This window comes from Carcharodon carcharias, chromosome 12, assembly GCF_017639515.1.
Source record: "Carcharodon carcharias isolate sCarCar2 chromosome 12, sCarCar2.pri, whole genome shotgun sequence".
Classification (NCBI taxonomy): domain Eukaryota; kingdom Metazoa; phylum Chordata; class Chondrichthyes; order Lamniformes; family Lamnidae; genus Carcharodon; species Carcharodon carcharias.
Genome location: NC_054478.1, coordinates 99,478,882 through 99,492,454, shown reverse-complemented (window position 1 = coordinate 99,492,454; position 13,573 = coordinate 99,478,882). Strand labels below are relative to the sequence as shown.

General features: G+C 42.6%; 1 protein-coding gene across 1 annotated transcript in view; it reads left to right on the top strand.

The window, feature by feature from the left end:
- Positions 1-13,573, top strand: part of stat4 (signal transducer and activator of transcription 4) — a 141,758-nt gene that overhangs the window by 120,078 nt on the left and 8,107 nt on the right. The window contains exons 18-20 of the mRNA XM_041200881.1: positions 1,566-1,618; positions 8,552-8,643; positions 12,496-12,635. Of these exons, the coding sequence (XP_041056815.1) occupies positions 1,566-1,618; positions 8,552-8,643; positions 12,496-12,635 (285 nt within the window). The remainder of the gene's footprint in view (positions 1-1,565; positions 1,619-8,551; positions 8,644-12,495; positions 12,636-13,573) is intronic.

The following is a 13,573-nucleotide window of genomic DNA, read 5'->3' as shown; positions in this document are numbered from 1 at the left end:
GCCACCCCACCACATCCCATTCCCCCGTCTAATTGACTGTTCCCTTCTATCTCGAGTACTCTGAGTTCACCCCTCAGGACCCCACTGTTGACACCACTGACCCTACCTTCTAAGACACTCCCTCTTCCCTTCCCTGGTAACTCAGTGCCCACCGCCACCCCCCCCCCCCCCCCCCCCCCCGACTTCCCCAGACGCACTCTGTCTCCACCTACCCGCACACTCTCTCTCCCTCCTCTTCCCGGATAACTGGGATCCCCCCTACCCCTTCCCCAAACACATACTCCCACCCCCTTCCCCAGACGCTCTCTCCCTCTCTCCCTCTCTGCTTCCCTAGACACTCTCCACCCCGACTTTCCTGGACACAGTCGCTGGTCCCACCCCCCCACCCCCCCTCCCCCACCCACCTGTTTCTCAGACATACTTTGTCTCCCCCATTCCCCGGACACACTCTGTCCCTTCTCCTTTCCCCAGACACACTCTGTCCCTCCTCCCTTCCCCAGACACATTCTGTCCCTCCCCCCTTCCCCAGAAACTCTCTGCCCCTCCCCCCCCCTTCCCCGGACACACTTTCCTCCCACTTTCCCAGACACACTTGGTCCTTTCCCCCTTTCCCCAGACACATTCTGTCCCTCCCCATTTTCCCGGGAACTCTGTTCCCTCCCCTTCCCTGGACACACACTCCCTCTCCCCTTTCCTGGACATATGCTGTCCCTCCTCAAATCCCCAGACAATCTCTCCCTACCCCCTTCCCCAGACACTCCCACCCACCCCTGCTTAGCCTGCCTCTCGTGTCCAGCCTTGGCACAGCGTTTGATACTGGCACTCGATATGAGTGAGGTTATGCAAGGTCTTCAAGAAAGAGATATCAGCACCTACTGACCTCAAAGCCATGGAAGAGGTGAAGCTCGCCAGGTGCACACCACTTATACACAGTCGTAAAACTGAAGGTTCTACATTCTCACTGGGAGGGGCACTCAATTTGGAGGGCAAACTTAATTCTGGCGAGTTGGACTGTTAATGAGCATGCATGAGATGCTAATGTATTTAAATAGGGCTCCCGACATTATTTGCCAGGAAGCTCAACCCACTTTTAACCCACCTTGAGAGTCGGGAGAACAAAATTTCAACAATTTATCCCACTGTCAGGAAACAGATATTTTACCTCCTGCCAAATTAAGTGCCCCCACCCACAATGACTCCCGCTGCTGGTGGGACCGGAAGATTCCAACTAAAGATGAACCGTTTATTAATAAATGTGCTATTTTACAAAGGAATTGATATTGTGGTATGTAGTATACTGGCAGGTGGATTTCCATAAAATTTTAAACTCCTTTGTAAAAATTCATCAATGATTTAGTACATATAGTATACAGGAAGTCTTCACTCTGTTACTTCTAATAGTCCAAAGCATGGATTTTAAACCTAGTGCAAGTAGCAGTTTAATAGAGATTTAAACAATCGACAACAAAAATGGGTAATGCTGCAATTTAGAATTAATAATATTTTCAGAAAATGATATTCAATTGTGGTTTTATATATTCATTTGAAATGTTGTTAATTTCTAGGACAACAGCTGAGTTACAATGATTGCCACGTTTCATGGAATAAGTTCTGTAAGGCAAGTATTTTAATATTTTTAAGAGCTAATTGGTGCCTTTGCCATATTAACCCTTAGAATGTAAAAATCTCAATAGTACCTGAACTCCAGAATTAGAGAGTGCAACTTTCATATTATTGCAGTGCTGTGTACACTATTCTTCTCAACTATACATACAATTTAGCATTTTTCTCAACTCTTTTCTATTCAAGAGGGCAATATAGGGCAAGGAACTTGTAATACAAATTAGTTTCCTTTTTATGTTACACCAATTTAGCAAGGATCTTCAATTAGGAGACAGCATTATTTGCATGATTGCTGAACACCACCCCAAACCCCAGTGGCATAACATCTGATGTTAGATGGGAGGTCTGAGAGGTTCTTAGCTAACATCTGTCAGAGACTTTGCATTGATAGTCCCATTCAGCAAAATATCCTTATGTAATTAAAAATTAATAAATGCATTCAATGTTTCACCTTTTGTGCTGAAATAAATGTTATGCACAAGTTCATTGCTCACTACATTAATGCACCAACAAACTAATACTGCAGTTTCAGATAAGCTGCTCTCTGATTCATACTCTCCTTTGAATTACTTTGTATTCTGTTTTCTTTGGATAAATCAGTCCTTCCCATTCCTGCTGAGAATCATATGAATTATTGCTGATGTGAGACAGTTATCCAACTTTGGGGATCCAGAAAGTGGACTAACCATGAAATGCTTTATAATTTTCTGTTAATATGTTTTAATACTAAAAATCCAAACACAACAGCTTTCTCTTGTTTGGATTTTTCAAAAACTATATCCAATAAAAGAGCTTTTTCTTTCATACATCACGCCACCATTTCTGAACGTAAAATAATTGTTCTGCCCAAAAATTGATTAGCGTAATGAGTATGGTTAGACTAAAAATGAACTTCTGTAAATGCAAATAATTAAGATTGGATCTATATGATTCTGAAATTGTTTGTTCAGTAAAATGTGTTAAGCTGTTTATTTTACATATTGTGTGCCACTTAATAAATTTTAATAAGTGGGCACAGAGTGGCAACCGGATGCTGATTGCCACTCCGAGGAAATTGCAGCCCAAGATCCCACCTAGTGCTCCACTGAATGATCTACCACTATACTGACCCAAAATAAAAACCCAAACTCCAAATTGACTGAGTAACAGAAGTAAATTAACAAAATAACAAATAATACATTCATAAATTTTCCCCCTTTATGTTTTTTTAGCTTGGGGATCGAAATATTGTATCCCAACCAGAGTATTTACAAGTATTTACAATCAATATCAATTACTTAGTTGAAGGGACTGAGTGCATGGTAGCTAAATTTGCCGATAACACGAAGATAGGTAGGAAAGTTAGTTGTCAAGATGAGGTAGAGTGTCTGCAAAGGGATATAGACAGGTTAAGTGAGTGGGCAAAGATTTGGCAGAATGAACATAATGTGGGAAAATATGAACTTGTCCACTTTGGCAGGAAGAATAGAAAAGCAGTATACTATTTAAATGGAGAGTGATTGCTGAGCTCAGTGTCACAGAGGGATCTGGGTGCCCTGGTACATGAATCACAAAAAGTTAGTATGCAGGTTCAGCAAGTGATTAGGAAGGCAAATGGAATGTTGGTGTTTATTGCAAGGGGAATGGAATATAAAAGTGGGGAAGTTTTAATGAAGCTGTACAGGCCTTGGTGAGACCACATCTGGAGTATTGTGTACAGTTTTGGTCTCCTTATTTGAAAAAAGATAGAGGACAGAATCATCCAAGAATTGCATAAAGTGCAGTAACAAGCGGGAAAATCGACGTTTTACCTGCCAGCTGCAATGAGGGGTTTTTGCACCATATTGTCCCCATCCCACCTCATAAATTATGCAATCACGGGAAACACGCCATCTCACTGGCTGGCAGCCTCCGATCTGCCCGCCACACTGTTACCTTGCTGCTTCCTTACTCTGGGTGCCATATTTAAACTGCAGCCACGTGCATAGTTTTCAGTGCTTGCAGCCTAGGGCTGCTTCAGTGAAGACATGGCCCCAAAAGCCAAGAAGAGTACAGCCCCTGATTCACTAGTGCATCCCTGGAATGCCTTTCGGATGTGTTGGAGGCCAGCCGCAATGTCCTCTACCCCCGTTCTGGCCACAGAAGGCCCATCAGCCTCACCACTCAAGCTTGGGAAGCGGTGGCAGCGATGGTCAGTGCTAATGCTGTACACAAGAGGTCAGGGATTTAGTGCAGAAAAAGGATGAATGATTACATCCATGCCGCCAGGGTAAGTCAACCATCTCATCCCTCTCAACTCATCCACTCACACATTGACTGGCATCTCACTCACTGCCAGCTCAAGGGACATCATTCACTTTCTCACAAAAACCCTCACATCTCCATCTGGCCTCATCTCCTTTGCAGACCACCCCCTTATCATGTCATTTCTGCCAGAATCTCGTGGGCAGACGTCACAGAGTTCCGTCATTCTCTCTGTGTGCTCTCAGCACCTTTGATGTGGGGCTAGTCCCCCATTTCTTCAGTATTGTGTCCGGTGATGGTGTAGTCTTGAAGGGTACGTGTGATGAAGGCTGCCAAAAGATCAGGTGCATTTAGTTTCCTGGTTGTATCTCCATGACATGAGCCTGAGCACTGAGAATATGTGCGCTGTCATCAGCCAGACAGGAGTCAAATGTTCACTGATGCAAGGTGAGGGTGTCAGGACTATCCTCACTGCATCTTGTCGTCATCATCCTCCACAAATCTTGTGGCTATTATGGCTTCACGAGGGCATCTGCCTCATCTGGCCTGTGCAATGGCCTCATTGCCAGCATCCTCGTCTTCGAGAACATCATCACCGTCATTTATCGTCATCCCCCATGACATCCTTCTCATCGGAGGAGGCATGCAGCTCTTCCATCTCCTCCTCAATCAGGTCCTCCCCCAGTTTCAGCGCCAGGTTGTGGAGCATGCAGCAAGATTTGATGATGCATGACACCCTCTAGGGACTGTGTTGCAGTGCTCCACCAGATCTGTTGAGGCACTGGACCCTCATTTTCAATATGTCAATTGTTTGCTTCTCCAAAGTCCAGGTTGTGGCATGAACCTCATTATACCATCTCTCTGCTGCAGTCTGAGGCCACTGCATGGGTGTCATCAGCCACATCCTCTGTGGGTAGCCCTTGGCCCCAAGGAGCCGTCCCTGCAGCCTCTGGAAGATGTCAGGGAGCGGAGTCTTGCTGAGGATGTAGGAGCCATGTGCAGATGCAGGATGCATTTGTGGTGATCGCAGACCAGCTGAACATTCAGCAAATGAAAGCCCTTGTGGTTGATCTACTGGACTGCTTCTGGCCACGGAGATCTAAGCACCACATGAGAGCAGTTGATGGCACCCTGCACCTGTGGAAAACCAGAGATCAGTGTAAATCCCAGCGCTTTTACTTCCTGGCTTGTCTGATCCCAATCAAAATGCACAAAGTTCGGGGCCTTCGCAAAGATGACATCCGTGACCTCCTGGTTGCACTTGTGTGTGGAGGCTTGTGAATTCCTGCACAGGTGACCTGTGGAGCCTTGGAAGGAGAACTGGGGTAAAAATTGAGCGCCACGGTCACTTTCACAGCCACTGGCATTGGATTCCCTCCATGTCCCTGTGGCACCAAATCCTGCAGCAGGTGGCATATGTGACCAACCAATTCTCTAGACATGTGCAGTCTGCAGCGACACTGGTTCTCAGCCATCTCCAGGAATGAAAAGAGCCATCTATAGACCCTGGATCTAGCAAGGTGCCTACGAGCAATAGCTCGCTGTGCATCTTCAGCTGCATGCACAGGAGGTCCTGCCGCCCCTTCATCTTGATGGTGGTTCTCCTCCCTTTGGTGAGCCAGGCTCCTCCATCACCCTCTTCTCCTCCTTCTCTGCTCCCTGTAAGCCATGAGGCATACAGCTAGATCACCAGGCTCCATTATCCTGATGATGTCCTCCTGCAGGATCAAAGAGAGAGGTGCGTGGAGTAGCATATATCTCCTAACGACCTCTCTTGGTTAAGTCTCTGGCTCCGGCTGCATCTCAAGGCCCCTTCACGTATGCCGGTGAGTGCTGGCTACCACTTGGATGGCCTGTGTGCAGTGTGCTTCATGGATGTCCGAAACCCCACCCACCTCCCCCCCACTTGACTGATTGGTGGCAGCTTCAGCCACTCAACTACATGCTGTGCTCTCAGCTCAGGCACATTCCCTTAACCCGCACTCTAAGGCTGTGCTGTTAGCTTGAACCATGAGGGATGCTGGTCCAAACCTGAATAAAGACATTGCAAGGGGCACTCAGCACCTCCACCAGTGACTGCGCTATGGCCACCTTTCTTAAGGTGATTGTACAAGTTGCCCCATCATCCCAATTGTTTTGCAGGCCCAAAACACACATTGTTTTGCAGTCTGCACCTATGGGGTGAAAAGTTCTGGAGCATTTGGTGGTACATTCATGCTTTTGCTTTGCCTGAACGGACGGAAATGCTTCACAGGCCCGACTCCAAGCATGTCAATGAGCTGCTGCTAAACGGTCTCAGCTGTAGAAGAATGCTCACTTTTGACAACCTTTTCCAAGTGTCTGGCCACTTCCCTCACCCCCCACCCCAGCCGAGCATGTGCTTGTGTGTTTCCATCAGTGTGCTGCCCTGCACCGTACGCCCTCAGCCCCACCCACATTAGAGCCCTTCAGCACTGCACTGAAAGCCAACTGGGAAAAAAACGACTTGCTTGCTCCCTCACCATGAATGCTCGGCGCCTCTTCCTTGATGTCCTACAGGTGATCTTCACTATCGCTCCGTAAGGTTGTGTGCACTTACCTCTGAGTTCCCCTTGAGGTTCAGCTCACCAGGTGTGCATCGTAAATAATGCCTTTCTGAAGTCGCACCAACATTGGTGGTAAATTTGACGTGGGGGATGATTCTGGCTTGTGGGCACAATGATGACATGCAAACACATTAAAATTAATTTCACGATGTTGGATGGTGGAAAACACGGTGTGCCATTGACAGGCAGAATGGATGACCACGCATGATGGTGTTAAACCAATTTTGGGCCTTCCCGCCATATTGTCCGCTAATGCCACCAGACACGCCCGCCACATGCCTGGGACAACTATTCCAGTGCTCCCCTGGCTGACCTCTCATCCTCCACATTCCAGAAATTTCAATTCATCTAAAACCCTGGAAAATTCCATCCAGAGTTGCGTTGGAAGCAGTCTAGAGAAGGTTCATCCCTGGGATGAAGGGAGTTTCTTATGAAGAAAGGTTGAACAGGTTGGGCCTATCTTGGAATTGGAATTGAGAGGAATGAAAGGTGATCTTATTGAATCATGTAAGATCTTGAGGGGATTTGATAGGGTGGACACTGGGAGGATGTTTCCTCTCGTAAGGGAGACTAGAATCATGGGACCCAGTTTAAGAATAAGAGGTCACTCTTTTAAGGTGAAGATGAGGAGAATTTTTTTCTCTGAGAGTCATTAGTATGTGAAATTCTTTTACCTAGAAAGCAGTAGAGGCTGAGTTACTGAATTTATTCAAGGCTGGGTTAGATAGGCTTTTGATAGACAAGGGAGTCAAGAGTTGTGGGGGCAGATAGGAAAGTGGAGTTGAGATCACAACCAGATCAACCATTATCTTATTGAGTGGTGGAGCAGGCTCAAAAGGACGAATGGCTTACTCCTGCTCTTAAGTCCAATATTCCTATTCCTTCAAGGACTCATGAAAAGTCTTATTTGTAACGTTGTCTTTGTACTGCATGTTAGTATGAGGCTATGATGTTACACCATATGCTATGGTGTAACAGAAAAACCCGTGAACAACTGTGCTGTGCAGGATATTCACATGACATAAGATTAAAATATATAAGTCAGAATCTGATAACAAAGCAGAAAAAAACTAAATTGTACAAATGAAAATTTATGTAACGACCGTATATTTTTTACTTTAACCTTATTGTTTGTCAAAACTGACTTTTTCTTCCCCCAACATAAACCCATTTAAGGAAGATACAGATGCATGACTCACAATGTAGTTCTTCATCCCTTCATTGTTTATCAACATCTATATAGAACTTTTTGCAGAGTCCCTTTTAAACTATTGTAACATCACCATCACAAAGCCTGCCCACTCCAATCTCTGTTTCTGTCTCCACCTCAGCCATGTGCTACTAAAATCCTTATCCATGCTTTTGTCACCTCCTGGGACAACTATTCCAGTGCTCCATTGGCTGGCCTCTTATCCTCCACATTCCATAAACTTCAACTCATCTAAAACCCTACTGTTAGTTTCTTATCAGCCCTGGCCACACTAACCTTCATTGAATCTTAGCATTCCAACACCACAAATTTAAAATCCTGTTTAAATGTCTTTAATTTTGTAGTCTCATCTGGCCCTGCAACACTCCCCACCCCTACACACCACCAATCCTCTGTTCTTCTGACTCCGGCCTCTTCTCTATCCCCACTTTCCCTCACCCCACCGTTAGCAGCTGTATTTTTAGCCTTTTGGGTCCAGTGCTTTGGAATTCCTAAACCATTCATATTTCTATCTCCCTTTCTTCTTTCAAGACCTCAAACCTATTGCTTTAACCAACTCCTCTTGATACCTGCTTCTTTGGCTCCATGTTCCGTTTTTGTTTTTACACCTCTGTGAAACACTTTGTGCAATTTTTCTCTGTATAAAGTGTTCTATTGCTGTAAATTTTTGTTGTTGTAAGCATTAAAAAGTGAATGGCATTTCTTTGTGTGTGTTTGTGCATATGTTGCATTCCTAATCTTGTAATAAACTTTGGTGCCTCTGTGCAAATACACACATATCTTTCTATAAAACAAGAGGCAGCGTTTATTTCTTGCTTTTTAAGTAGTTGTAAACTTCAAGAATTTGCAGAACTGTGTGTGAGTGCTACTTTTGCAAATTCTGGTAATTTTATTTTGGTTTCACCTACAGGAGAATCTCCCTAATAGATTCAGTTTCTGGTTGTGGTTAGATGGAATCCTGGAACTCATCAAGAAACACCTTTTGGCTTTATGGATAGATGGGTAACTAAAAGCCTAAATAATACAAAAAATTATGGATATTACAGAGATATTTTTGTGCAGTGTTGGTTTAACAGTAATGCTGAAGTATTGATTACTAGAATTAGAAGACATAACAGTGAAACATTGATTAAATTTAATTTAAGGGACAGCCTGCATTGCACTAAATAAGATTTCTTTTAACTCTTTAGAAATAAAAGGATCTAATCTGACACTTGAATCTGCTAACTTTAGTTCTACATTATTTGACATTCATCTGTTGCAATTGGTGGATGACATTTCCATGGTACCAATAATACTAAAATTTACTTGACTAGTATTTTTGAGTATTAATGCCTGTGATTATTCTTACAGCCTTCTTTCCTATTCTTAACCAGATACACATTCAGCGCATTGTACTGGCGTTTTCTGCAGTTCTTTGACACATTAAATAAGCTGTTTGTATATCCATGCCTTTTAATATTGAATGCTTGGCACCTGTGCACACTCAATCATCTTTGCTAGTCACTTTTCCTTGAGTCCTTTTCAATACATCATGGCCATTTGAGGTAGAGTGTTCTAAATATGGTCTGATCAGTGAGTTATACACAAAAGCAAAATACTGCAGATACTGGGAATCTGAAATAAAAACAAAAAATGCTGGAAATACACAGCAGGTCAGGCAGCATATGTGGGGAGAAACAGAGGTAATATTTTAGGTTAATGGTCTTTCTGTAATTACTTTTAAATGCAAACCACTACTAGATTACCCACATGGATAACTTCCTGGATAATTTCAATTCCTTAGCCTGCCCATTTACTTTTTTTCCATGTCCCTTTGAGTGCTGTCAGATAAGCTTGCAACAATATACATTTTATGATACTGAATGTACTAAGTTTCATATAATTTCTGAATAATGCAAACATCAGAGGGCTCAGAATAGTTTCCGAGGAACTTCATTAGCTTCTGTCCGCTTAATAGCTTTTTTCGTGGCTTATCACTTTTTAAATTTTCTTTTACCAATCCAGTTTGGTTATTTATTTTTGATTCCATGTATTCTCAGTCGCAGAAATTTATCAAATATCTTTTGAAAATCTATGTGACCTAAACCCACTGAATAACCTCATCTGTTAATTTAGCTACCCTTTTGAAGAATTTGTGTAAATTTGTGAGGCATGTATGATATATTGCTTGTAAAATCACATTGAGTACTTATAATGGGATCAACTTACCTTAAAGAAACATTGATACCATCAATGGTAGCATAAATGCTCAAGATTATCCTGTCTGATAGTAAGACTATGATTTCTTGATAGTATCATAAATTAATTTTGAATTTTTTTTATTCATCGGATGTGGGCATCGCTGGCTAAGCCAGCATTTATTGCCCACCCCTAATTGCCCTTGTTCAGAGGGCATTTTAAGAGTCGACCACATTGCTGTGGGTCTGGAGTCACATGTAGGCCAAGCCAGGTAAGGACAGCAGATTTCCTTCCCTAAAGGACATTAATGGGTTTTTACAACAATCGACAATAGTTCCATGGTCATCATTAGACTTTTAATTCAGGTTCTTATTGAATTCAAATTCCACCATCAGCCTCTGGATGATTAGTCCAGCGACAACACCACTATGCCATCGCCTTCCCATTGCATAAGCAACTGTCATCCCTTAAAAGAAGACATGAATTGTCAACCTAAGCTCAGCGGTTGCACTATTACCTCTAAAATCAAGGCAATGAGCTTGTTCTGCACCCAGAAACTTGACTTTGTTGAGATGAGATATTAAACCAAAACCCTATCTGCTCTCTCAGCAGGTGTCAAAGATCTTAGGTTCTCTAGGTGTTCTAGCCAATATTCATCCCTCAATCAATATGACTAAAAGAGATGCTCTTATTCATCTCATTGATGTTTATGGGAGTTGCTATGTGCAATTTGCTGCCATGTTTCCATACCTTACAATAGTGTGTGCACTGCCAAAGTACTTTGTTGGCTGGAAGGTGCTTTTGGGCTACCTGACATTGTGAAAAGCACAATATAAATCTAAGTTCTGTCTTTACTAATTGTACCATTCCTCCACCAAGTCAGATAAGTCTGCTTTTGAAAATGCTTATTATCAGGCAATTATAATTTGCTAATGTAAACACAAATCAGCAAGACTATTCTGGATCACCCTACATCAATTTTTATTTTGAACATGCTGTCCCCTCCTCCCTCCCCTCATAGTGTAATAAATGTTATACATTCTTCAAAGTGAAAATTTTAAGTACAAGGAAATGTAATATGTTTCCTCTTTGGGTAGGTAATCAAGCACTGTCAAGGCAAGTACATCACAGCACAGGCCAAATGCAGAGTTAAGTTTAATTGGCATTGCTCCAGCAATGGGTCCTAATGCTCACCTCAGAATGTACAATGGGGATGAAATTCATCTTGAACAGCAGTGCAAAACAAGGCAATTTATGCAAAGTATGGATAATATTGCTCTGTGGACCCATATGTTAATCATCAGCTTAAGCCTACCAATTTACACCCCACAATAGGCAATTTCAACCAGCAGAGAATGGAAGCTTACAACCTGGGCCCCAAAAACTAAATGACTTGGTTGCTCAAGAACTACAATTTTTTTAGTGGTCCACAACATAAAATATGTTGTAGATATTCCGTACTACTACTAATAGGAAAGCTTGAAACAACTATAATAAAAACAAAAATGCTGGAAAAACTCAGCAGATCTGGCAGCATCTGTGGAAAGAGAAACAGAGTTAATGTTTTAAGTCCAACATGATTTTTTTTGGAACTTCCTGCTGAGTCTTTCCAGCACTTTTTGTTTTTATTTCAGATCTCCAGCATCTGCAGTATTTTGCTTTTATTATATAAGATTGAAACAACATTGGGCTACTGAGTTAATATATGCCTAGAAATAGGATTGCTTATGCCCATTTTACAGGCATATCGTGGGCTCCAATATAAGGATGTGTGGTAAAGTGCACTGCCTGTCATATTGGTTAATGTTCCTGCACACGTATCCAGAATATATACTCACGTGCAAAATGGGACCTAACACCTGTTTCAGGCCTTTTTAACTAAGTTTTATTGCACATGACCACAGCATGAAATTTCAATTGCTTAGCAGCTAAACTATATGGCCCTACAAGGGACCAGTGACGTCTGCTACTGGAAAGGCAAGTTTCAATTTGTTTTTGTTTGCTTTATTGTGGAGGAGCAGGAGTGATCCATGATAAATTCACAGGCTACTATCAACCCACCCTTTGACCTCCAACACATTGCTTCCTGTCCACACCAGCTGGCTAATCTCAGCCCTCTGGATATTGGCTGTTAAACAAAGAAGAACGAGTCCTCTGGCCTCATTTAGACACATATCATGCGCTGCACTGGGTTCAGTCAAAATTTGAGTATGATCCATTGTCTGGGTTTTAATGTTCAATGCAACACTAGTACTCTGCCAAGCAGGAACCTCACAGCTATGATTGCCAGTCTGTGCTTTTAACTGATCTCAACTAAGGTAGCAGTTGGGTGCTAGCAGTGACCTCAGCAGCCATGGTTGAGTTTGAGAGAAGCCAGCTAGTTGTTATTGATGGCTGTCCATAAGCTCCTATTGAAAAGAGTATGTAACTCAGCTATGATACCCTCCATAGAGAAGGCCTTTTGACGCTGACTGCTTGGGCTCATACATGAATAGTTGTCAGTGGTCAAGTTACCTGTGGTCTCCGAGCAGCTATGGTACCATACTTCAACTGGACTTGGCACCTTCAAAAAAGGAGGGAGAAAAGGGAAGAAAAATAGCCTTAATGTTTGCAGAGTGAAATACTATTATGTAAATTTGTCCAAATCAACATGTGTGACACATGCCTCTTCAGGTACATCGTGGGATTTGTAAGTAAGGAGAAGGAACGTGCTTTACTGAAGGATAAACCATCTGGTACATTTTTACTGCGATTCAGTGAGAGCAGCAGGGATGGTGCCATTACTTTTACCTGGGTGGATCGATCTGAGAATGGTGAGTCAGTAATGGATTCCCTGTTCTGTTCCACAGGTCAGCTCAGGTCAGAGGCATAAGTTTTGTCATTTAAAATATATAAAAAGATGTAAAAATATCAATTTGGAATGCTTGAAGACCAGTGGCTTTGTAAACAATAAACAGTCAGATGGCTTTCAGATCTGTCTTTCAGGCCTCTCTTGAATAAAGAGATGGAGGGTAAACAATATGGAACAGTTTATAGCATGAGTGGGCAAAACCTAACTCTCAAGTCAACAGCAAGTTTTGCCGGATTTCTCCACTGTGACATTTTGGTACTGTTGTATTCTCTGTCATCACAATTTTCCCATGGCTTCCCAGTGTTATTCAGCCTACATGTCTATTATAAATTTGAGTCTGCATTGGATATTCACTTTGGTTTCGCATCATTGGTTTCTCTTATAAGTGAATTCCATGTCCCTTATGAATAAGAATTTACCTTTACTACTCAATATCTAACTATACACTAGCATAACCCAGGGATCACAACAATGAAATCGCTCACTATATGAAGTGAACACTAATGCTGAAACGTCACTGTCTGCTTCTCCAAGAGGCTGTCTGTTGACCACTTCAATGAGACAAGGTCATCAGTGAGCTGATTTCGTTTACAAACAATTAGTGAATGAGCAGAGTAACATTTTAATAATTATCACCTTATTTCTGTGACATAGAAAATAATAAAGTACACTTCACTGTGCCTGTTAGTGAGCTAAATGCACTCCTTGGCCTGGAGGTTCTTTGAAACTGCTTGATTTTGAACTTAGAGAGGGTACCCTTACTGCTTAAGCCTGACTTTCCTGGCTTCTCTAAATAGGAATTACCTGACAATGTGCATCTATATAACTTTACTTCTCAGCTGGGCAGGAATCCAAGAATTTCATCTCTAAACCTCCTCCAGCTCTCTTTGACTAGGATTG